The 24,177-nt window shown below is 32.4% G+C and overlaps 1 protein-coding gene across 1 annotated transcript in view; it reads left to right on the top strand.

The window, feature by feature from the left end:
- Mitf (transcription factor Mitf) overlaps positions 1-24,177 on the top strand; it is an 81,315-nt gene that overhangs the window by 41,632 nt on the left and 15,506 nt on the right. The window contains exons 4-5 of the mRNA XM_018542464.1: positions 15,957-16,146; positions 23,618-23,693. Of these exons, the coding sequence (XP_018397966.1) occupies positions 15,957-16,146; positions 23,618-23,693 (266 nt within the window). The remainder of the gene's footprint in view (positions 1-15,956; positions 16,147-23,617; positions 23,694-24,177) is intronic.

The following is a 24,177-nucleotide window of genomic DNA, read 5'->3' as shown; positions in this document are numbered from 1 at the left end:
GGGGGGGGGGGGGGGGGGGGAGAGAGAGAGAAAGAGAGAGGATATGTTCCCTTTCGGGTGCACCGGATGCGAGTTGGTTGGCTGGCTGGCCGTACCAGCATCGCGTTCACGTAATCCGCATCCGATGAACATTGTAACGATACGCTGCGCTTGGGATAATGGCATAATGCACGCGAAATCCTCGAAGCGGTCTCTGTACTGACATAACGTCGGAGACGTCGTCGCGCGAGTGCACACACGCGTACGCTCGGTCCACGACGAAGACATGACGTTACGTGTCCTCAAATAAATCGTTCGAGAAGCAGTCTCGTTGCGTAACGCAACACACGGTAATCACGATAATTAGGTTGACGCTACGAGATAAAAAGGTACGCATTCGTGTGAGTATGCATTCATAAGGGATATATATGCGGCGATAAGTAGAGTATCTTATACATTCCCAATGATAATTTTCTGTCCAGGTATATATAGATATACGTTTCAAGGTCCCATCTTACCGTTCCGTCGAGTGCAGATAAAAAACGGCTAATTAGGCCGCTACGCTGTTTTAACGTTGCGTCGATAGCTATTGCGTTATCTGCAATGGAAAATTAAATTTTAAGAAGTAGATAATAAAGCATTACGTTTCATTTTATTTTAATTGGATTTTGTCTTGAATATTTTGCTGATATATTTGATCGAGTCAAATATATTAATGAAATATTAAGGTATGTTTATGAAAATTATGAAAATTATGAATGAAATATTAAAGCAATTGAAGTTTTTTTTATTGAATTTTCGGAGATATATATATATATATTTGAAAATTTTTACTCCGATAAAGTCTGGTTGAGGTGATATTTTTCATAATGAATACTTTGCGGTCTTTTCAGATGCTTATATTATATTGAAAAAAGAATTTGATAATAATTATCAACATAAACGAAATAATAAATTAACAATAAATAAAAAGAAATTATTTTTTAATAATTATCAAATGTTGAGAGTGAAATAATTTCAATCGAATGTTTGGTTAATGTAAACAACAATAGTTTTGTTTTCTTAAATATTTAGTACGTACTATGTAATAATATAACCAACCGTTTGATAATACAATTAGTAAATCTTTAGGGAAGTAAAATTATTTTTTATTATATTGACTAAAGATTCAATTGGAATTATTTTATTAATGTTTGATAATTGTTATCAAACTCTTTTTTTCAATACAGCATAATTATTTTTTAACTGACGATCAATTTAATTTTTGATGTTACTATTCCAGCTTCAATTTAAGCGATACAAGAACGACTGTGTGTTTGGCGCACAGTTTGAATAACTGGAAAATGTATTTAACCTTGCATGGATGCTCGGGTATTCGTGTCATAATAAAAATTTGTATATCTTTATGCGAATTTTGCTATAGTGCCTAAAAAATTTCACTTTTCGAAAAACAAACGATAGTTTTATGCTTATCTCTTTTTCACTTTTACATTTTTTAGCGTAGTTTTGCATTAGTAGTGATAAGATGAAAAATTATGCATTGATGGAAAGGTTAAAAATTCACATAAAAATGTTATTAGACGCTAAGAAGATCCAGCCTCAATTATATTCGGCGTTCTATTTATTTAGGAAAATTTTTAATTTGTAGAAGAGAAAGAAGGAATTAGTGCGCTCTGTGCTCAAGATTGCCTATGCGCGGAGATAATTTATAACGTACGATAAGATTATAACGTATGAGCTGCTTGATGTTGCGATTCGAGTTCGCTTCTTGGCGGGGACGAGCAGCCGCAGTTGGTATCAAATGTCAAATTATGCGTAATTTCGCTCATTGTAGTAGAGCAGCGTGGTCTGCACACGCGACACGCAGGAATGAGGCCTCGCCTTGAGATATCACTTGGTACTTGGTGCCAGTCGGTTCGATGCGCGTTACAGGCATTATGACTACCTTTTCTCAAGAATGATCCTTTAAGATGATAATAAAAACGTGACCTGGAAAGAAACGAGGCCCGCGATACTTTGCGAATTCAGATGTATTGCGCGCCAACCAGGTTTACGCGACTACGTTTTGCATAAATGCCAGACATTTCATTGCATTTGGTTTTTATGCTCCTAAGAGGAAAGGTTTTCCATCGTGTTTACTTTTGCATACCTGTATCAAGAGATGATAAGTAGATGGAAGCTTCGATCCGTTTGCTGTTATCTGTGAACTTTCGATGGTATTTTATATACAATATTATCGCATGTATAGAGACGCAATATTTATACAGTCGTAACAATTTTATATTTAACTACAATATTTCTCGAATACGTGTTTTAAAAAATTCTCTAATAAATTCCCAATGAATGTTTTATACTCATTATAATTTATATACATTAGAATATTAGATAATTACAAATATTAGAAATACTTTATAGTTTGAAATTTTTATAACGTTAAGCAGATAACAATATAGATTACCGAGGAGCGTAAAGTAAGCACGGTGTAAAGTGGCGAAATACGAGATACTTGTAACGATGGTGTCGTAATATCACGAGAGAAATATACGACGGAGATTAATCAAAGCTGTGGATTCCTGAAAGTGTGAACGGGGTAATGTTCTCGCCGTGCGCGAAGAAGCGCAGATAACCGCGCAGGTAATGTTTCCACATTTGTACTGGCAATCTTGCTGATACAAGCCTGTGTTTGCTGCGAGTCCAATGCGTAGCAACGTGTTCACGACGTGGCATCATTGCGATTGATATTCGGGATTAACGCGAGCATTATGACGAAGGAGAAGGTGCTTTGACGATGACGGATTATGGAAATTATCCGTAAAATCGATTCGTACCGTACGACGGGGTAATATTACGCCGGACATACTGAAATGTATCGCACTAACATATTGTGCTCGCCCCAAGATTGATGACTAGCAAATTTCGACGCATTTCTCACGTTGCACCTCTCATAACTCGGAAGCACTGCCAAAGAAATTTTAGAGTATCGTAAATTCTTTCCTTTTTATTTATGATAATATTTTTATTTAAGATAGAAAAGTGACAAATAGGTTTTAGGGAGTCAAGAGTAAACGACGCGTAAATTATTAACAACGAATACATTAATTTAATAAAATTTACATGAAATGTCTCTCTTTATTTCATTTTTTTAACAACAAAATAATTTTTGTCCTGAAAATTTACATGTATACCATAAGTACAAAACACTCTCAATTTATTGTATTTTTTTGGAAAAGATAATAAAATCCAAAGGAAAATCAATAAAATATTAAAATTATTTAAAAAATAAATATATTAAGGATCATTCACACTTTTTTGGCCAAGATTGTATGTAATATTTCTACCAAATCTCACTTTTTCAAATTCCTGCGTTAATACCAAATTTGGATTTCGATCGCGTGAGTTGATTTTGCGTAATTTCCGCGGGAGACGTATTGCGGGGCGCGGTCTTACAAGATAAATCAGTGGGAAGCTGGTTCCCTCTGGTCGGTGGTTGACGTGTATCCATCTTGAGGCAGTGTAGATAACCGGTAATGTTCCTAATTTGCTGCGTTAACCTTGCCGATACGCCGCCCATTTCCAAGTCGCGACGACAGACGGTGGCTACGTAACAACCAACGTCCACCTTATTTAACCGAGCGTCGATTTCGTTATGTAAAGTTATGCGGAGATAAAGCGGGAGTAACTTTTATGTCTGCGTGCGTACGCGCCGGAATTTTCGCCTTCATGTTCTTCAAATCGCGTCGAACGCCGGAAACGAGCAGGCTTTTATGCGAGTGCGACGTATAGAGGGGAGAAATATGCTTCGTGAGCATACTAACGCTGTCAGGGGAAGAAATATCGTAGAGCCGTATTGCCCAAGGGGTATATTGGGCTAGCGCGGAAGACCCGACCAGCCTTTATTTTGTAATAAAGGTCAGCATTATGCCTCGTTCTTGATATTACCATCACAATATTTCAAGATGCTTACGCTGGATAGCAGCCTTGGCCATCACTGTAATTCTGTTCTGGCTGGTGGTTTTAAAACTTAGAAAATACAATATTTTAACATATGCACGTTTCTTAAAGAATAACAATGCATATCAACGAAACTAAAATTTATATTTATATCAGTTTTGCATAATTATTTTGGAATATGAACTTTTGCATTTTTCTTTTTATCACAGAATTATCGTAAATGAATTGCGTCCAAGTAGTTTAATTTTATATTATAGACGTTTTATAAACTTTCTTAAGAAATTAGTATTTAAACATTTCTTTTTCAAATGATTAATTTTTTTCTCTTTCTCTTTCTTTGGAACTGACGGAAATGGATTTGGAAATGATTAATGCGTTTTTATCAACGCAAATTAAGCTGATTTCAGATCCAAAGTCAGTAACTGTGTCACAGATCTTGTCGTCAGCTCTGAAGAGTTAAGAATAGTTAAGAGTGAAAGATGTGTGTGTCACAATTCAAAGCATAAAAATATGAAAATTTCATATATTATTCTATGTTACATCTGAGTAAATGTGTGAGTACAATTTCCTTATTAATTTAAAAGTTATTTCATTTTTTGTTTGCCTTTATTGTTTAAAAAGTGATGTAAAATCACTTTTTGTAGTACTTATTTGCACCTTTTATGAGAAAATAGTAAAATTAAATGAAATTTTTTATACGTACTAATAAAACTTTAATAAATATTCATGCGAAAGTTTTGAATGCGCTTACTCGGTCAAAAGTTATTTATCCAAAACTGCAATAAAATATGATAATTATGCTGCATATGCCATTAAAAGTCAAGTAATTTGTTTTGATTTTTGTAATTGGTTTCAGGACATATACATATGTGACAACATTTTTTGACTGATACTGGTTTTTTAGCTAATGTTTTTTAGCTGATATTACAACCAAAGTATCCTTAACATTTGTCTTTTTAAAAAAAATTGGATGTGAAAATTAAAGTTCAGCAGATGCGAGACGCATTTTCATTCTCACTTTAGGTTCCATTCAGAGTTGTTTATGCGTTTTTTTTTTTTTTTTGAGATATGCAAAATCGCGAGGTATCGCGTGCCGTTAATTTCTTAATGGCCTATTCCCAAAATGTTGTTGAAGTGCGTCTCAGACAGACGCACCAAACGAAGAGAAGAAATGCATTTCACGCGAAGACGTAATTATAGTGACTGTGCGACCTTGCCAGCGCAGCTGCCAATTCGTCGTGGGCGTCGAATATTGTATATTGCTCATTGCCAACGTAAGTCGTCACTTATTACTTAATGTTACACAGTAATAAGCACCGATTATGTCGGTTGACAATTTATCGAGTGGAATTTTTGTAGCGAATTAAACATACACGTCATTAGACGCTCGAATTAGTTTAACATAGATTCAATCTTCTTTAGTTTAACAGTGAATTTAAAATAATTTTGAATAATGATTTATTTTATTACACTCACAAAAAAAAACATCGAGTGAATAATTTTTGTGACTGGCATCTATCTTTTTGTGTCTTCATACGTCTTTTTTTTATTTTCTCTTATATTTATAGTAGTGTTGTATGTAGATAGCTGTAAGGATGTCATAATAATGCATTACTATAATTATGATTATTGCTGTTATAACGTTAGTAACAATTATCATCAAAAAATACATATACATGGTTAGTAACTATATAATTAATTATAGATATTTTTGTCAACATATATATATATATATATATATAGGTGCCAACTATACATATCGTTATTATTGTTAACATTATAGCAGTAATAACCTTAATTGTGATAATTATAGTCACAAATATAAACAATTTTTCTTTTAATGAAAAAGACGATATTAGTTATTATATAACTCGCAAACATTTTGGCACCTCTGAAGAAAATACCCGTGAAAATCTCAAAAATTATATAAATAATGATTATACAAGAGTTTTATATGTAGAATACATAACGTATATACAGTTGAACATACTATTTTATTGTTGTAATAACTATATAATACTTTATTTAACTATATTAACATTGTTTCTACTTCGAGAAAAGAGTTTTTGGTATTTGTGATTGTAACAACGTCTGATAAAATTTTATTTGTTTGATTTTTTGTCTTTGACACATGGAGTGCCATTTCTCGAAGATTTTTGACCGCTGGATTTGAATCCGTGTGCAGAAAAATTCTATCACGTCACATTTCTGAGAAAATTGGAATAATATAAGCGAAAAATATCGATTTTAGTTATGTTTAGAATGATATTGTGATTAAGAAAATCTTCTTTGTTTGCTCCCCTCCCTCTCTTATTTTGTCCATAGTGTCTTAAAGTGCGCATTATCTTAAGTGCTTTTTTAAAATGAGTTTTTTTTGATTTTGTACAACTTTTTTTATGACCAAGTTACGCAGATTTGAAATTACGCTGTTTCTACGTTTACTTGACGCGAAACACACTGCAATGTCTTTTGATCATGTATAGTTAGTAAGTGTCATATTTTGATTTGTGTTTCTTAGACTTGACATTCCGAGGTTAGCATGACAGTTGCTAGAAAATCATTCAGCCACAATATGTATTCCCAGAGTGCATCGCGCAGAGGGTGGAGGCTATCTTTGTTACACTCTTTTATATTATATATTCTTTTTATTTAATTTTTTTATTACGTTCTTGTTCTTTTTTATCTTTTATTCTTATTTTATTTTTATTATTCTGCCGCGGATCTTCCCCAACTTTGAGTAAGCGTCAGACGGTGATAACTTCAAACCCACGTAACTTGGTCATAAAAAATCGTACATAAACAAAAAGAAACTCATTTTGAAAGTAAAAGATAGCACTTTATGATAGTGTAGACCAAATTGGAGCAAAATAAAATTTCTTTAACCGTAATATCATTCTAAGTATAACCAAATCATCATTTTTGGTCTATATTATCACAATTTTGGAAATATACCGTAATATGTAATTTCTGTGGACAGCATCGTTTTCAACATCAAAAGATACTTTGCAAGCTAAAGACTAAATTAATGTTTGGTCAGTGCAATTACTTCTCTGGTTAATGTTATAATTTTATGTACTTCTATAATGTATCTTATAACATTTTATATATTATACTATTTTATATAAATACTAAAAAATGACTATGTAATTGTATTTATTACTATTATAATTACTAGTACAATTAATGTAGTTACAAACATTTTTACAATAATAAAGTAATTATAGTATGATTTATAATCATTTTTGATACTAATTATGTATATATTAATTAGTAGAACTATACATGTAATCATTATTATTTTAACATTACAGTAGTAATAACTATGGTAATACGCATGTAAATATATAAATTCTCGAATACCACAAATTTTCTATTAAATAAAATAATAAAAGTATACATATGTAAAATATTGTATAATTGTTATTTATATCATTACTATATTTTTTCTAAGCGTATAATGATTATATAAGTGTCTACATTTGGAAATATCAAATTACAACCTGTGATTCTACAATCTAGAAGAATTTATACTTTGAATGTGGAAAAATAAAAAATTAAGATATTTTAAAATTTAGTCATGGTTATCAACCGATTGCATGCAAATCGTTTAAATTACATCATCATCGCAAAATTATTTTTATTTTGCTCACTTTTATCTCATACGATTTTTCCGCGATTAGACGAATGAATACGTTGCAGATGCAAAAATTACACCTTGTTCATTTACGAGATGCAAAATACAAAAACTTGCGTGTGCGTTTCTCGATGAGTGAGCGTGTATCCTGTGTTTATCTCATACGTGATTTGATGATAATATCGCACTGTATGACCGGAAAAGAGTGCGTAATAGTTACGCGCAACACGCGCGTGCCGGAATACTCCGCGGGGGCGCTAAATATTCAATTTTCCGATCGTATTGAATTACGTGTATTTCCACGTACGGAAATCGCCGCCGCGCAAATTCCCTCACTTTATCGCGACGAACAATGCCGTTATCATCAGAACTCATTGCCAGGCACTCGAGCGCGTATGTTCGTGCGTAGAAACCGTCAGGAGAATTAAATATATCGGTCTCACGTCGCAATTCTTTCGTTTCTCTAGATGTGGGTAATATTTGAACGATAAAACTTTTTGGAATAATAAAGATCGCGTTTATATAATTTGAAATAGAATCCGGATTAACCGACCTCGCATTATCTAATTTCCCAGTCTTATCTGATTTCGCTATCGGAACTCTTTCAATTAGTCCAAACAGTTTTGCATGTATAACGTTCCCAAATATATATTTAAAACAAGTTTGATAATAATCAAGCCTAAATGATAATTATTAAAACCTCCTTGATGATATAATTTTAATTAAATATTCGCTTAATACCAAAACCAACTAAATACTGACTTTACTTTCCTAAATATTATCTTATTTTTTATAATAAATTATTTTTAATGAAAATCAAACGGTTGATTACACACTACGATTATGTTTTGTAATATTTATTGCAGTTCGCTAAACAAGATGCATTTGATAGCTATTATTAAACTTTTATTACAGTGTGCACCAAAGAATTGTTATACTTTATTTAACTGCGATTTTATAGAAAGATTGAAAAATTGATTATTACAGAGTAACCAAACTACCCACACACTTCTTTTATCTTCACAGGATAAAGTCTAATAAAAAATATGTTTAGACAATAATTTTAAGGTTCAAACTAAAAATTAAAGTAAAAGAGAAACAACCTTCAAAGACCTTAATCTTGACATATGATGTCATGGTCCTATAAACGACACTTAAGTGGTTTTAACCATCAATCAATCACTTTAAATAATACTAGTGCCAGCAGTACTTTTTGTAACTTTCAAGCCTTATAATTTAAAAAGGTCTTGATGAAAAATATTTTGTTATTATGTTCGAAAAGCTCTCAAGATAAGTTATAAGGATAGGCAATATAAAATGGGGATTTCCGTTTGTGAAAAAACCGATGTGACTTTGACTTGACCTTGGCGACACCATCCAAAGTCAAACTGATAAAAAAAGACTATAGTAAAATAGATCTTTTTATAAACTTTAAAATTGTTTAAACTATCTTTTTAACTTTAAAACTGTCCATTTTTTATTAAACCTTATCCTGTGAGGATAAAAGGGCTGTATAGATGGACTGGGTACAGTTGGGATATTCTATGAGTATAGAGATAAAGATTATAATAATTTTTATTTAAAATATTTTTTATAGGATAAAATATAATCTACGTTATTCTATTTCCTGATTTAATTCCCTGATTGTTTATTTACTTAATACAGGTCTTAAACCAGATAATCAAGTTATATAATTTTTGTACATATTTCGTTGCAGACATACATTTCGCGATATTCTTTTCCGGAACTCTCAGATGGAGTACGATTGATCAATCAATCGTTAATCCACGTCAAGAATTAAGTATCAACGCGACGAGACTGCTTTTCATAATAATCATACTACGTCATGTATATGACGTAGGCAATGCTAATGAGCGCATTACTTTGTCGCACCGACGGCTGCGCTGGCGTGGCGTGAAAATTGTTTAATTACACATAGTCGTCGCGTCAACAACACGTTGACAAGAATGCGGTGAAAATTATTACGTCTTACGTCGTTCGCGGCGCGAAACAATGTTATCGAGATGGATATCAATATTAAGTAAATGTATGTAATGTGTATGTAATCAGATTTGCTGTTATACAAATCGTGTAATGTGTTACAATTGAAAGTGATTATATTATTATAGTATTTGATATTATCATAATGTTAACTGCTTTTAACTTTTGGAAATTTTAAATAAATAATGTTAAGAATTAACGAATTACACGACCAGAAATCAAATCCTACAAAAAAAAGATACAGATTTTAGATAATTGGAGTAATGCACGTTGAAATCTTGATTTTCCCGATCTGATTCTTACACTTTGTATACGTATTTCCCCAAATTATCATTAAATATTAAAAATAAAGGAATTTTCTATTTCGCGGTTGAATCATTAATGCAACAGGCGACATGCTGTAATTTAATGCGAGATCTTTACGTCACGCACGGCGATGCCGCATCCATATTGATATGATACGAATTTTTCCAGCAGAGTCGTTAATGTCGGATTTTATTGAATATGAGTGTCTTGAAAAACCGTAAACTCATTTTCTGAGGTGGGACATGAGAAATGGTTACCGTACGCACGTGCTGCGTATACAAATTTGCATAGTACCGCAGTTAAACATATGCGATGTACTACATGTATACATTATGTATAAAAAATGTTCTTATTTACATAGATGGGAGGATAGACATTTTAAAAAATGCAAAATACGAAGGAGAACGAGGCTTTTGTTTTTCTGCTTATATCAGATTTGTTTGTCAACGTTTGATTAATGTTCGATGTTTTGGCTGTACAATACTAGCTAAAAGTATCAGCTAAAAAAGCTAAAATAGCTACTATTTATGTTTGGTAACAAATTTTTATCATAAATACGCTCTGAAACCAACTATAATAAACAAAATAACAAATAATGTTACTTATAATGGATTTATGCAATAAAAGGACCATATTTTGTTACACAGTTTTAAGTAAATAACTTTTAAATAATTAAGTAGATCTAAATAAACTTTTACCCGAATATGTGTTAGAGTTTGATTAGTATATTTACTGTATATATAATATAGTATATATGTATATAGTATATATATATATGTATAATTTATCATACTAAAATTTTACCAAATTCGCAAATAACTGATACAAAATACAATTTTACATAAGATTCAGGATAAAAGAAAATTAAATAATTTTTAAACAATAAGAAAATTTCGCTCAAATTTTACACAGATATTTAATTATAGACAATTTTAATAATAAAATAGTTTATAAAATTATTATATTTTTGATAATGTTTTGAGATACATACATCTTTAAATATTCGCCATGAATGATGCATATAATTTAACGTTTATTTACTTTTTTTATATATTATTGCAATTTATATTTTTGTATTATATAAACGTATATTATGGCTTTAACTATATTCATATTGTAAAATATTCATGATGATATTAACGTAAAAATATTACGAACCTTTTTATAATTGTCAAAATTATGTCAGTAAAGTCAGAATTGCAAATATACATAGTTGCAAAATGATTAACGGAACAAGGACTGCATCTTGTCGCGATTTCTTGCATACGATCAGACGTCTTATGCGACCGGAATTAATTAAAGCCGTTCTGACATTATCTTGCATGCTTGCGGTACTTAATTGTATGCAATTATAATCTTCTTTCGTTACACAATCGTAGACGCAATTGCTTCCTGTCGCTGCAATTCGCTCCGCTCATTGTTGAATGATTCGTTGATAATTTTCGTAAACGAATGTAGTACTATTTAACCGTTCAATATATCAACAATATTTTCATTCGTGGGAAAAATGGACAGTTTTATAAATTGAAGAAAAATACATGGACTGCTCGAATCAGGAAAAATTTGTAGGATGAATTTGAACAATATTTTCTTATTACAGCAGCAATTTAGCAATATATATATATATAATATTCCTATAAACAATTTGCATTTGACTAATTTAAAAATAACATAAATAGTGAACTTTAAAGGTTAATTAATTTTGTAAGATTGTTAGGCGAAATTGAATATGTACGTACAATATCGTTCTGTTGATACAAAAGTGACATAAATAAGGAATTAGCATTATTTTTGAAAACTGAAATATCTAAAAATTTAGCTAAATACAAATTAAAAATAGTTTAGACCATCACACAAAATAATTGTGCAGAACGCTCAAACATAATAAGTAACATTGCAAAAAGTTCATCACTTTTAGTATTTTAAGTTTAATTAGTTTTAGAGAATATATATTGTATATTATATATATATATATATTGTATATATATATATAACATACAAAATATACATACACACACACACACACACACACACACATAATATAGCTATAGTTTTAGATACTTCGAAACCGTTCTTTTCATGTATAACCAGAAAGAAGATAGAATTATGAATATTCACTATTTATTTCTAATTAACACGTTGTTTCAATTCAGGTTTTTAAAAATACTTTATTGAAAAGTTACTAATTTAAAGTTATATCACTTTTCCATTAACAAAACGACTAATTCTGTTGTAGGCACAATGCCAAAAGAATTGGGTCGTGTTGTTAGTCTTTATCAAATTTCATAACATTCCTAATTAATGATTCTTCGCACGACGTTCGTCGCGTGTGCATGATCAAAAATCGAACCATTCGAACGCGTCTATGGCCAAGGCTATTTCGATCGTAGCGCGGCTCTTTAAAGACGATTCGTTTACGCTGCATGTACACAGCGATACGGACGGCGTGCATAACGAGACCAGCGAAACGGGTGTCCATTAACGACTGATGACGTTTAACGAGGTGTAGTACGTTTTTTTTTTCGCGCGGCGGACCGCCACCAATTGCGTTTATGGGAATTACATATGTGCGTCGCGACGTAATTCATGAAATCGACATAGCCGAAATAAAAGGCCGTTGCTAACTGGTCCGACTCTTTATATCGTTGGTTTAATATCAACTAGCCAGATAGCCGTTACAATTTGCGTCTTTTATGTTAAACGAGATTCGTAGTTATGTTACATTTTGTTTCTATAAACGTGAAAAACCAAAGTAAGATTTTACTAATCTATAACTGCGTTGAAGTAATAATACAAAGTTAGAACTCAAATACAATATAAATATATGTTTGACAGAGAAATATATTTTATATATTTTGAAAATATAAGTTTATTTTAACTTTCAATAAATTAAGAAATAGAAAATAATTTCCACATTTCTATTAAAACTTATTTTTATTATTTGTATCTTTCTATGTTACACCATATTTCATTTTCTGCTGAGATCAGAAAATAAAATCTGATAAATGTAATCTGTTATGTGTGTAACGCATGTCATTTCATATTATTACTTTATAATAAAATTATTTTTCCTGGTGTATTTTTGTTGTCTAGTTATTCAGTTAATTTGGATTATTTTATATGCGATATATTTACATTCGATTTCATAATAAAGATGCGTTACGGAGCAAAATGTTAAACTATGATGGACGTTTACGCGTACGTCATCTTGGCGCTCGTATTGCAGGAGCGAGCAATTTACTTTGATCGCGTATCACATACGCTATACATTATAGTCCCTTCACCGATCACGCTTCCCTTTCGACGCGCATCAGTTTCATTGACCACAGCGGCGATCGATGCTGTCTCTGTCATCCATCTATTCACTTCTCATCTTCTTCGCGCTTACGACCATTCATTCTTGCCGTCGTCGTGTGTGTCGGAATTGCCTCTTTGTGCGAGTTTCTTGAAGCCTATACCGTGTCTCGTTGTTACAATTCTAAAAGCGCACTATTTTTTAGCATGTAAAATTGATAAGAAAATTTTTTCAGCGATCGAAATAATTCAGTTTTTTTTTCTATATTATTTTATAATTTTATAATAGATATCTTAATAGATTCTAAAAACTAAGTTTTAAATTAAATTTATAATGTCTAATCATAATCTTCGAGATATTGCTAATAGCTCTATTTCTAATTTTGATTTTTAACCCTTTCCGAATTAACGTGCGTCGCCCACTCTCGAAACAATTGTCTTAATTTGAAGTTATTAATTAATTTACCTATCTAGAGAGATGTGCGACTTTCATGATACCTTATATATTCGGTATATTCAGGCTATTGTACAATTAACGTGTTTCTCGCTCGTAGCCATGGCGCATGGCTTTTGTTGGTTCGCTCGCGTCAAAGCGCGTCTGTCGGACCGAGAGGTAACTCGATTCATCTCTCGTCGGTTGGCGGCAACAGTCGGCGTCGAAACGTTGTTCCGTAGGCCGGCACAGAGCTCGCCTATTATTGTTTACGTAATGTTTACGTAACGTCACACACGTATACGCTGCATCAGCGATCGCGGTGTACATGCATCGGCGCAGATCGGCGAAGCGAGTCCGCTTTGAAGCTCGCCTTACGGAGCTGCCACTCATCGTATGCTTTTCTTTCACGATTTTAGCGACGATGTTCTTCAAAGAATTTTTGTCTTTCTGCTAAAATTATATGAAGTGACTAAAAACTTGGAAACGTCTAATCTAGTTGTAATTTATTGTTCACTTATTTTTTTCTTTATCAATTTGTTTTATTCAAATCTCAAATGATAGGGATACTTATTTTATTTCGTATAAATGTAAGTCTGAATATATTTTTAACCTTTCAGAGGATAATTTAGAAAATAGAAGATAAAAAATAAATTGTTTATGATTTATTCGGTTATTCAGAGAAAAAATTACGAATTATCAATGATCGTAGGAAATTAAATTTTAATTCTTCTTGTGAATGAAGATAGCATGCACTCATTCAGTGCATCTTATTTTTCCTCGTGCCTTGCGCTTTGTTCTTATCGCGCAAATCACCAGCACAACACTTTGCGCAATCTTTAATTTACAACGAGATACGTTTTGCAGATAATCTTATGGAAAAATCGACTCTTTTTCCACTGAGTTCTGATCGGAATTTATCGCTACAAACCATTACGTATATTATTTTACGGACCGAGTGAACGATATTCGGCACTTAAATCCATATCACGTTTCACGACGAACGATCGCTTATCGGCATTTTCGAGACAGAATATTACTGCGTGCGGAATGGAACGGACGTGGATGGAAGTGGTGAATAAATGCACGACGAAAAAAGAGAGAGAAAAGAAAGAAGACGGTTCAATTTCGCGATGCGGCGAGGCGGTCACACGTTGACGTGCGAATCATTTCATATTATTTTTCACGAGAAGCCCGTGAATAACATTACGATTTATATATCATGCGGAGAGCTTTGCACACCGAAGACAACGAGTCTTTAAGGCATGAAAGGGTGATTTAGCGAACGACGTCGATCGCGCTCCCGGGAATTATTAACGACGTGCGCACCTTCCGTTCCGGCTTCCATCACTCCCTTTGAATTCCTTCCTCCGTCAGCGTCTCGTTTCCTTATCCTTCGTGAAGAACGATCATTTGCGTCGCGATCGTAAGATTCTCGAGGAAAAATTGCATTAACCACCAAGTGAGTCCTGGTAATGTTGTCGCGCACGACGACGGTGACGACGAGTTCGTTTCATCACCGAATACTCTCTAGTAAAAGCACGCAGTTTTGCATAGATTGTATAATGTAGGTTTTTTTCATTTACGATAGTCGAGATCGATCGATTACGGTACGATAATAAATCATATCGGTCTCTTGAGGATTGCTCCCTCCTTCTTCTGTCAATAGTGAATTTATTTTTTAATGTAATTCTGAATTTCTTGATATTTCTTTTTCTCTCTCTTTCTCTTTTTTATGCTGTTTTATACTACATAGTAATTTGTGACGTTGTAATACTTGTTATACAATAAAAAATATTTTGTGCTAAATTGATATTCAACATTTCTTAATGTTAAAGTAACAATTTATAAATAAATAATCAAATAACATAAAAATAACTTATTCTAAAACATAAATTTTAATGTTAATTAATAAAATGTATGTATTTAATTAAAGTTAATTTTACTAAAGGAATATGCCACAATTTGTTTCTAAATTGTGTTAATTTTACATTTTTTTGTACTTACCAAGATTTTACATAATATTGATAACTTTCTAACATATTCATCCATAACATGTTAATCGACACATAAATTTGGACATGTATGGTCATAACTTTTAATATTATACGTACATACATGTCATCTATCCAAATTTTTTATATTACAATTCACGTGTCGCAAAAATTTAGAACACGTAAAATGTATTAAATATAACATAAACTTTCCACTAATTGTGCATTAAATATATTTTTTAATTATATTTTAATTATATTTTAATTATATTAGAGATTTCTCTATAAAATTCGCACAATATATTTTTTATCTGTACAAGTTAATGTTATCCAAATGACAGTTTGTTTTTTTTTGTAATTGCAGGCTGAGGACCTCCTGGACGACATCCTGTCGTTTGAGGCTGGTTCCTTGGGTGACGGACTGAAAGACGGCCAAGCTGGAAGTCTCACAAATATACCGGAGCTTCAAATTAAACCAGAACCTCTTTTGCTGACCGAGGCAGAGATTCATGCTCTCGCGAAAGATCGGCAGAAAAAGGATAATCACAATATGAGTAAGTCAATAACCACTCTTCCCGATGGGGGTGCGAAACATTTATGCATTGCATTAATTTTATAATTAAAAATATTTTTTTAGTTTTTAAATTATTCAGCTATAAGCTGTGATTATTTTTTTAACACATTTAATAACATATTAATTTATGATAACACTTTCATGATTGCATTATAACATTTATCAAATATTGATTTATTGTGGTTCTAATTAATTACATAGATATAATACAATTCATGGAATATTCAAATAATTAATTACATATAAGTTTTTATGATATTTGTTTTCAAGTTTCAACATTACTATTAGTGATTTATTATAAGAATAAATATTGTCTGCTTTACTTTTCGCTAAAAAGAGTTTGACGCTTGTTGCATCGTTATATTTAAAATTTCGTCTTCGAAGTTTATCTTGTACTTCCAGGTTCATGGTTTTTGTAACAAGATTGATGTTTTAATCCTACTTCTTTACATATAGTATCGCTTTGAATTGTCACTCGATCGACATATTGCAAACAATTACATGTTTGCCCGTGTAAAAATAATTGATAAGCGCCACCGTGCAATTTATACCTCAACAGTAGCAATCGGCAGTGTCGTGACGTCATTATTGTTACCGGTATTTACTGCACTTATATCAATACACGGTGCCTGCGACATAAGTGGACTATTTAAATAACAATGAAAGAGTATTGCTATGTCCCGCATTGTGTCGTTGCAATGGCCGTCTATTATTATCACAAATGTAGTCAATTAAACTTACGTCTGACTGTTATTTATTAATACAAACAACGGCGACAACCGAATATAAACAACGTCGACGTGAATTTAATGAAAATATTTTTATGTTGTTGTATCGACGTCATTTTTCTAAATTTAATTCTAATTTTTGAAAAGAAAACTTTTAATATTTTTTAATAATTTTTTATGCCATGTGATATTTTAAATATAATAAATAGAATTCTAATTATTTTTAATTGTAATATATATTTATTTTTCTTTTAGCATTTCACGCAATCTTAGTTTGCTAATGATAAATAAGCTAAAACAACTAAAATACTGAAGAGACGCAGACGCATACGCGGTTGAAATTTAATATTCTTTTTATCGAAGATTAGAAACACATATGATAATAATATTCCATGCACATTGTATAATATCTCACAATAACGTATTTTCAATTTGATACACGAACAATTTAAATGTTTAGAAAATTTAATAATAAATTTAAAAAATGCTTGTTATTATCGATATTATTAAATTGCTTGTCAATTTAATTTGTGATATTGCAGCTTCAGTTTAGAACTATGTTTCAAGACCGATAAATAATCAACAGTTTGCTTGAACTGAAAATTACAAAATTTTCTCAAAATATTATTAAATATTAACACTCGCTTTGACTGAATATGGTCTTTTTTGCTTATTTGTATTAAAAAATTCAGATCTACTAGATTTCAAATACGATAGTTTTAAGAGACGCTACCCTGCAAAAATCGAGACAAAAACATTACGATCATTTCCATCGAAAAATATTAAACGTCGAAAATCAATAAGAACGCTGTTATGAGGAATTCTCATTAAAGTGACGGAATTGATTATTCCCTATACGCAGCGGATGTAACAAGCGACTAAACAATTTTCGAGCGGCAATATTCGAACCATGCCGGGCTTTTACCTCGCCATTGCTATGTCGGCCACTGTTTTACGATGCGATGCACGTTACGTGCCGAATCGCGCGATTGTGTTCGCGCGAGTCGCGGCGATTCTGTAAATTTGACCGAGTAATCAGTGAGCTTCAATTATCTCGCCTCGCTTTCCGGCGCGGTGCAATAAAACTTGGCTGCATGTGCGAATTTTTCGATTCGAGTGCGGAAGTGCATACGTATTACAGATACGTTTTGCTACATCCCGATTTGTCCTTTTACAGAGAAACGTGTGCTATTATCCCTTTCCACATTTTGACAAGTTTTAAGTGACAAATCTAGTTTAAGACGAGAGATACGGACTTTTTTTTTATAAGTGTTATTAGATATGTCAAGGGTGAAGTGTTATCATGAAAAAAATTGATTTTTGCATTTTAAGTGCAAAGTTGAAAAATTTGTCTTAAATTTAATACATACTGTGTGTGTATCGTTAAAATAATAGTAGATAGAAGGAATAAAAATTTAATGACTTCTACCTTGTTAATATAATTCTAGTTTGTTCGATTTATAATTGCGATTTCAAGAATAAGAGATTGTCAACTTAATAGATACATAATTAAACAAATTCTTGCTCAAAAATAAATTACCTCAGATACATAAAAATTAAATAATATTCTTCAATCAACAATTTGATTTTAATGATAAAAAATGCACATTATTATAGGTATTCTTTAATCTACTCTATGTAGCTTTTTCTAGATGTAATCCGCTTTTTTCTACTACTGTATCTCGCCGTTGTCTCTCGCGATTAAGGCGTCGCTAAAATTACAAAAAATGGCATGGCGCTCGCAAACGAAACAAGCGGAAATCGTAGGCGGTGCCGGGGGTCGTATCGGGAGGAACCGAAGCATCCAATTTTCCGAAAACAATCGAGGACGTAATGAAAGTCCAGTTGGCCGGGGCGGAATCGGGATCGAATTTGTAAGAGAGAATGGAGAAGTAACGACCGCAGAGCACACGAGGACATCGGTAATAAAATAGGAATTCTGTAAAAATAGTCGCGCCGTCGCGCCGCTAATTCGCCCCCTCTTTGTCTCGCCACTTATCGACTACTATTGTACATCCCCGCGAGGTGCATTGTCGATTGCACAGCATTCTACGTGCACTATACATACGAGGAGACAAAAGAGGTGCTTATCGATGAGAGCCGTCTTTTTCTGCGGGATCGATATGCATGCAACACGAGTCGATTTACAAATGTGTTTTCTTTTTTTTAGTAAATTTGTTTAATTCTTTCCTTTTCTCTGTCATTAATTATTGCTTTCCCGAATCTGTTTTACTCAAGGAACATGATCAAGCGATTTCATTATCGTTTCAGATTGCATATATTATACGTTCAAGAGATTTGACACTTGACATTTTTTGAATCTAATAAAAATATCGAAATTTTTTCGAAGAAAAAATTGATTTTAACCAATAAATGACACTAAATATTTAGGTTATTTTTATACACTTGGAGAAACAACATAGTAGTGATGTATATAATACAACAAAACATAACGTTATGTATAGTATAGATGTATAATTATCCAAGTTTTATACAATATAATATATAGAATTAAGAGAACATTTTTATTACACATACTTTTAATAAAATGTAAAAGTTATGACAGACCATAAAATTTTTCGATATTGCATGAAAGGAATACGAAAATGAGTTTAACAGCAATTTAGAGCTTGAATTAAAATTTATTTCAATAAAAATCAGACTTTTAAAAAAATAATTTTAAAAATAGAAAAACTTTTTATTTAAACTAAATTTTTATTTTTCGCAATAAGAATTATTATTTTCAGATTTTAACGTCTATATAAGATGCCAAAAGAGCATCGAATAATTATTAAATTGTTAATCAATTTAATTCGTGATAGTACCGCGGTAGTTTATTAGAATTGCGTTTTAAAACCGACAATTGTTCGGTATGCAGTTTAGAAAGCCTATAATCAGCACATAAATTCACGTGAAATTATATACAAGCAACTAAGATCTAACTAGACTGTTATAGGCTTCGATTTGTATTAGTTAAATTATTATTATTATTATTAAACTAAATTTTATTTATATTAAATTAAATTCCTTGTTTTATTTTGTATTTAAATTTAAACTATAAAATTGTATTGTTAAGTAAATATATTCTTATTGAACAGTTTCTTATATACGTATATAATATTAATTTTTATATAGGAAGTATAAATTTCCAATTCCAGTTATTTGTTGTAGAGATCAAATCATTTATTATATTCTTAATGTATATAGTTGAATATTATTTTTTATACTTATTGCAACTAAAACTGATTATGAAACTAATTTTCGTAACCGATTGGTTTTAACTGCAATAATTATGGAATAAGTTTATTCAATTATGTACATTAATTTTATATGCATACAAAGTTTGATAGTTGTCATCTATATATTATAGTTACCTTCATTGTAAACAATATTTTATTTTTCTTTAAGTGTATAAATTTAACGTATTCTCTCTCTCTCTCTCTCTCTCTCTCTCTCTCTCTCTCTCTCTCTCTCTCTCTCTCTTGCTGAAGAAATCTGAGCTGAAATGCACATGAAGAAAATCCCGATTTTTATAATCGTAGAACAAAAAGCAAACCGCGCGCGTTATTTATCCGCTCGTAGCGTTCGTAATGCTCACTGAAGAGAGCAAGTTTGCATTCTCTTTCGTATAGGGAAACCCGGGCCAAAGCTGACAAGAGGCTTTTGTCTAATCTTTGCCCGTATCTCGTAGATAATTCCTTCCGGAAACCGGAGTTGGCTGATTGATGAGACTCGTCGTCGTCGATTAGGAAGGCGGTGCCTCTTGATTCCAAGTGAAAAAGCATAGGTTAGCGCATCTTCCCGACAGAATCGGGTAGGTTCGATCTTCGTCGCCATCGTTTGTCCCATCCTCATCCACATCGATTTTTCAGTCTGCCTCACGCTCCTCTGAATTAACCATCGTAATCTAATCAGCTGGATCAGAGGAAATTCCCTCCAGTCCCTCTCATTGATGCATGTCCACTCTTTTCTCCGTCGTTCTTCCGCTTCTCGCTGTCTCTTTCTTTTTCTCTTTCTCTCCCCCGAGACGAATCGAATTCGAGAAAGGAAGTTACAACTTCCTTGAAGTTTTCAAGGCTGCTCCTTCATCTCTTTGCGCGCGTGCGACGAATCTCCTCGATCTTGTATCTCGTCCTTTATAGCCTTGTTCTATCGTGCTGTTTACAAATATTTGTTTCTGTATGAATCAGCAATTTGCAGAATTTAATTTGGCATGACGTAGATCTGTGATGCACTTTGAAGTGTTCCAGAATTGGATGTAGATCTTATTTGGAATCGATTTTTCTTTTAACTGTATATATTTGACTTTTATACAAAGTCAGAATATTTTCCTGTATAGCTTAAAAATTTTATCTCGGAGTCTTTTAATTCACTATTTTCCTTATTTCTCAAAGATCAAAATCTGGATTTCCACAAAATTAAAATTCTATTAATTTCTTATCTACTTTTTGTACCTTTAACAATATTTTATTCTGATTAAAAAAATGAGAAACAAAACAATATAACAAGAGCTCTAAGAACTTATATCTTTATTTACTTGTATAACATTTATTAATGAACCAGTAATTAATTTATTATCTTTGTGTTTTTCTTTATTTGTTTGTTTATCATCTTCTATTTTGTTATTTAATTACTACTACATTTTATTCGTTTTCCGTTAACTTTTGCTTCTGGTCTACGATTCTTGTCGCATCTGGAATCGATTAATTTCAATGGAAATAAAATCTATGTATTAACTTTTGACAGATAGAAAAGCGGAAGAAAATTAACCATTAACCATTCCGTACCTTTATCGATTAATTTTGACATAATGCTCCGTTTACGTCATTCATAGGTTGTGATGTCTCTATCTGATATGCACTTTGACCAATTTACTTTTCCGGTAGTTTATCCTTCTTACAATCGCGATATCGGCACTGTTCACCGATAGCGTACCAAGCGGCTTGACCTTTCGCACCTCCGTTCGATTCGAGAGATACCTGGCTGGAATAATCGATCGAGAACGGGGTCACGTGCCAGCGATAGGGCGATCCGGTTCGTAGTCTTTCCGCAAGGGAGATACGCTATATCCTCCGGAAAGCGCGATATGCTTTCCCGAATAACTTCGATACGAAACGACGATACCTCGGATATATCGAGAGACGGGACGATTTGACCCTCGACAATTCGCACGCGCGTTCAGGACGACAACGATGTAATTTATTACGATCGAGCAATCGAAGGATATCGCGTTTGCTTCCAATCGTGTCAAGTGGTTGTAAATTCGAGGAGAATATTGTAATAGTCTAGATATATGTAGATCTATACTCTATAGAACCTAATGTCTAAGGAAATACAGATGAAATCTATATTTTTTCCATCTTTTTTCTTTCAGAATTATATAATTAAAAAAGAAACAAAGATATTTTTTTTGTGATTATTATACAGTAAAGAGCATTTTATATTTATGTTAAAATCGGTCTTTGTTAAAATTTTTATATTAATTTTATAAATTTTTAACGAGAAGTGTTAATTTAATATAAAGTGATTGTGTTATTTGAAAGTATCATATGTTAAATTGATATTCAGTGTTTCTTAGTATTAAAATAACATATTTACTTATAATTTATAAGCAAGTGAACAATTAACATTAAACTCTCTTCTCTCTCTGTAAGCAGTATACCTTAAAAATGAAAAGAAGAAGTATACTTCCCACTGCCCCTCAAAGGGTTAATATAAAAATAATGTAATTTTATAACACAAATTCTAAGATAAATCAAAAAGTGTATGTGTTAATTTGACATACATATATATGTTATTATAAAAAAAATATTAATTTTACTTCAAAAAATATACTTTCATTACTCGCTTTCAAACTGTGTCTTTTAACATTAATTTTTTACATAAAATTTTTGTTCTGTATTACGTTTATTGTATTCTTGTATTCATTTTTATATAATATTTGTTGCTTCTTAACATTCATCTTACATTAAATTAACACACAAAGGATTTCATACTAATTATGATATATAATAAATTGGATTAGAAAAATTAGTTTTCACATATGATGCACTTCATAATTTGGTGAGCACAAAAGATGTAGACACAGGTTTTATTTTTTAATCTAAGGTGCATTAAAGGTGTAAAACTTGTGCTCACAAAGCACCTTTGATATACTATAATTTAAAAACTATCCATTATTGAACTTTGTGTCTATGACGTCGAACGACATCTTTTGATGTCAGTCTGCTGGGGATACTTTGTTCATCATATTATAAATTACATTATATATAAAAATTAACTCATTTCGGTAGGGTTTAATTTTCTATATAATTAATGTGAGATTCTTTAGATGTATTAAATTTAATACATGTGTAAGAAAAACAAAAAATTGTATTATTCCATAGACTTAAGATGATTCCTACAGTATTATCATCATATAAATGTTTGATTTTCAACCTTGATAACTGTCGATTGTAGCGATTAGCATCTTTCATTTATATCTGATAAGATTTCTCATCTGATACGTTACTATTATATTACGTAACTATTATAGATGAATTCTTTACGAAATACGAGGCAAATCCCTTTCAATCAAAAACTCGAATAATTCAAGACGACTCCTTCTCGCACGCTGATCCTGGTCGCACCATTTAGCAGACGAATTAACAAACGATCTATCTATCTATCTATCTCATCTGTCGCGAGCGAGCCATGATTGATGTGCACAATTTCCGTTTTCAGTTGAACGACGGCGGCGTTTCAACATCAACGACAGGATCAAGGAGCTCGGCACCCTCCTGCCCAAGACCAATGACCCGTGAGTACGAATCTCTTTTCTTTTACCGGTTCTCCTCTTTCTTTTTCGCTTCTTCCTTGTCCCACGTCACACGTTTCCCCTCTCGCTTCACCTCTTGGCCATCGCCACCCCGTTTCTCGTAGTCCTCTTATTCTTTGCCTTTGCCTTTTGCACATTCCCCACGGACCATTATTTCCTGTTCGTGACCCTTTACGACGAGTTAGTCCAGGTCAGGTGCTCGAGACGAGAGGCTTTCACCGGAAGTCCATTCTTCGCCCCTTCCACCTTTCTTTCCTTCGCTTTTCCTCTTCTCTCGCTGGCTCCTCACGGCTGCTCGTTCTTCCTTCCTTTACTTCAGCTTTGTTTCCCGTTCACCCTGCCGCGCAAAACGCCACGCTTTCTCGTTTTAGGATGTCCTTCAACTCAGTGAATGACGGTAAAAGCGAGGAAAGAACGACGCCGCGAACCAGAAATACAAGGAGACGAGAGAGAGAGAGAGGGGGGG

Source organism: Cyphomyrmex costatus, unplaced genomic scaffold, assembly GCF_001594065.2.
Source record: "Cyphomyrmex costatus isolate MS0001 unplaced genomic scaffold, Ccosl1.0 scaffold332, whole genome shotgun sequence".
Classification (NCBI taxonomy): domain Eukaryota; kingdom Metazoa; phylum Arthropoda; class Insecta; order Hymenoptera; family Formicidae; genus Cyphomyrmex; species Cyphomyrmex costatus.
This window is presented reverse-complemented; position numbering and strand designations above follow the sequence as displayed.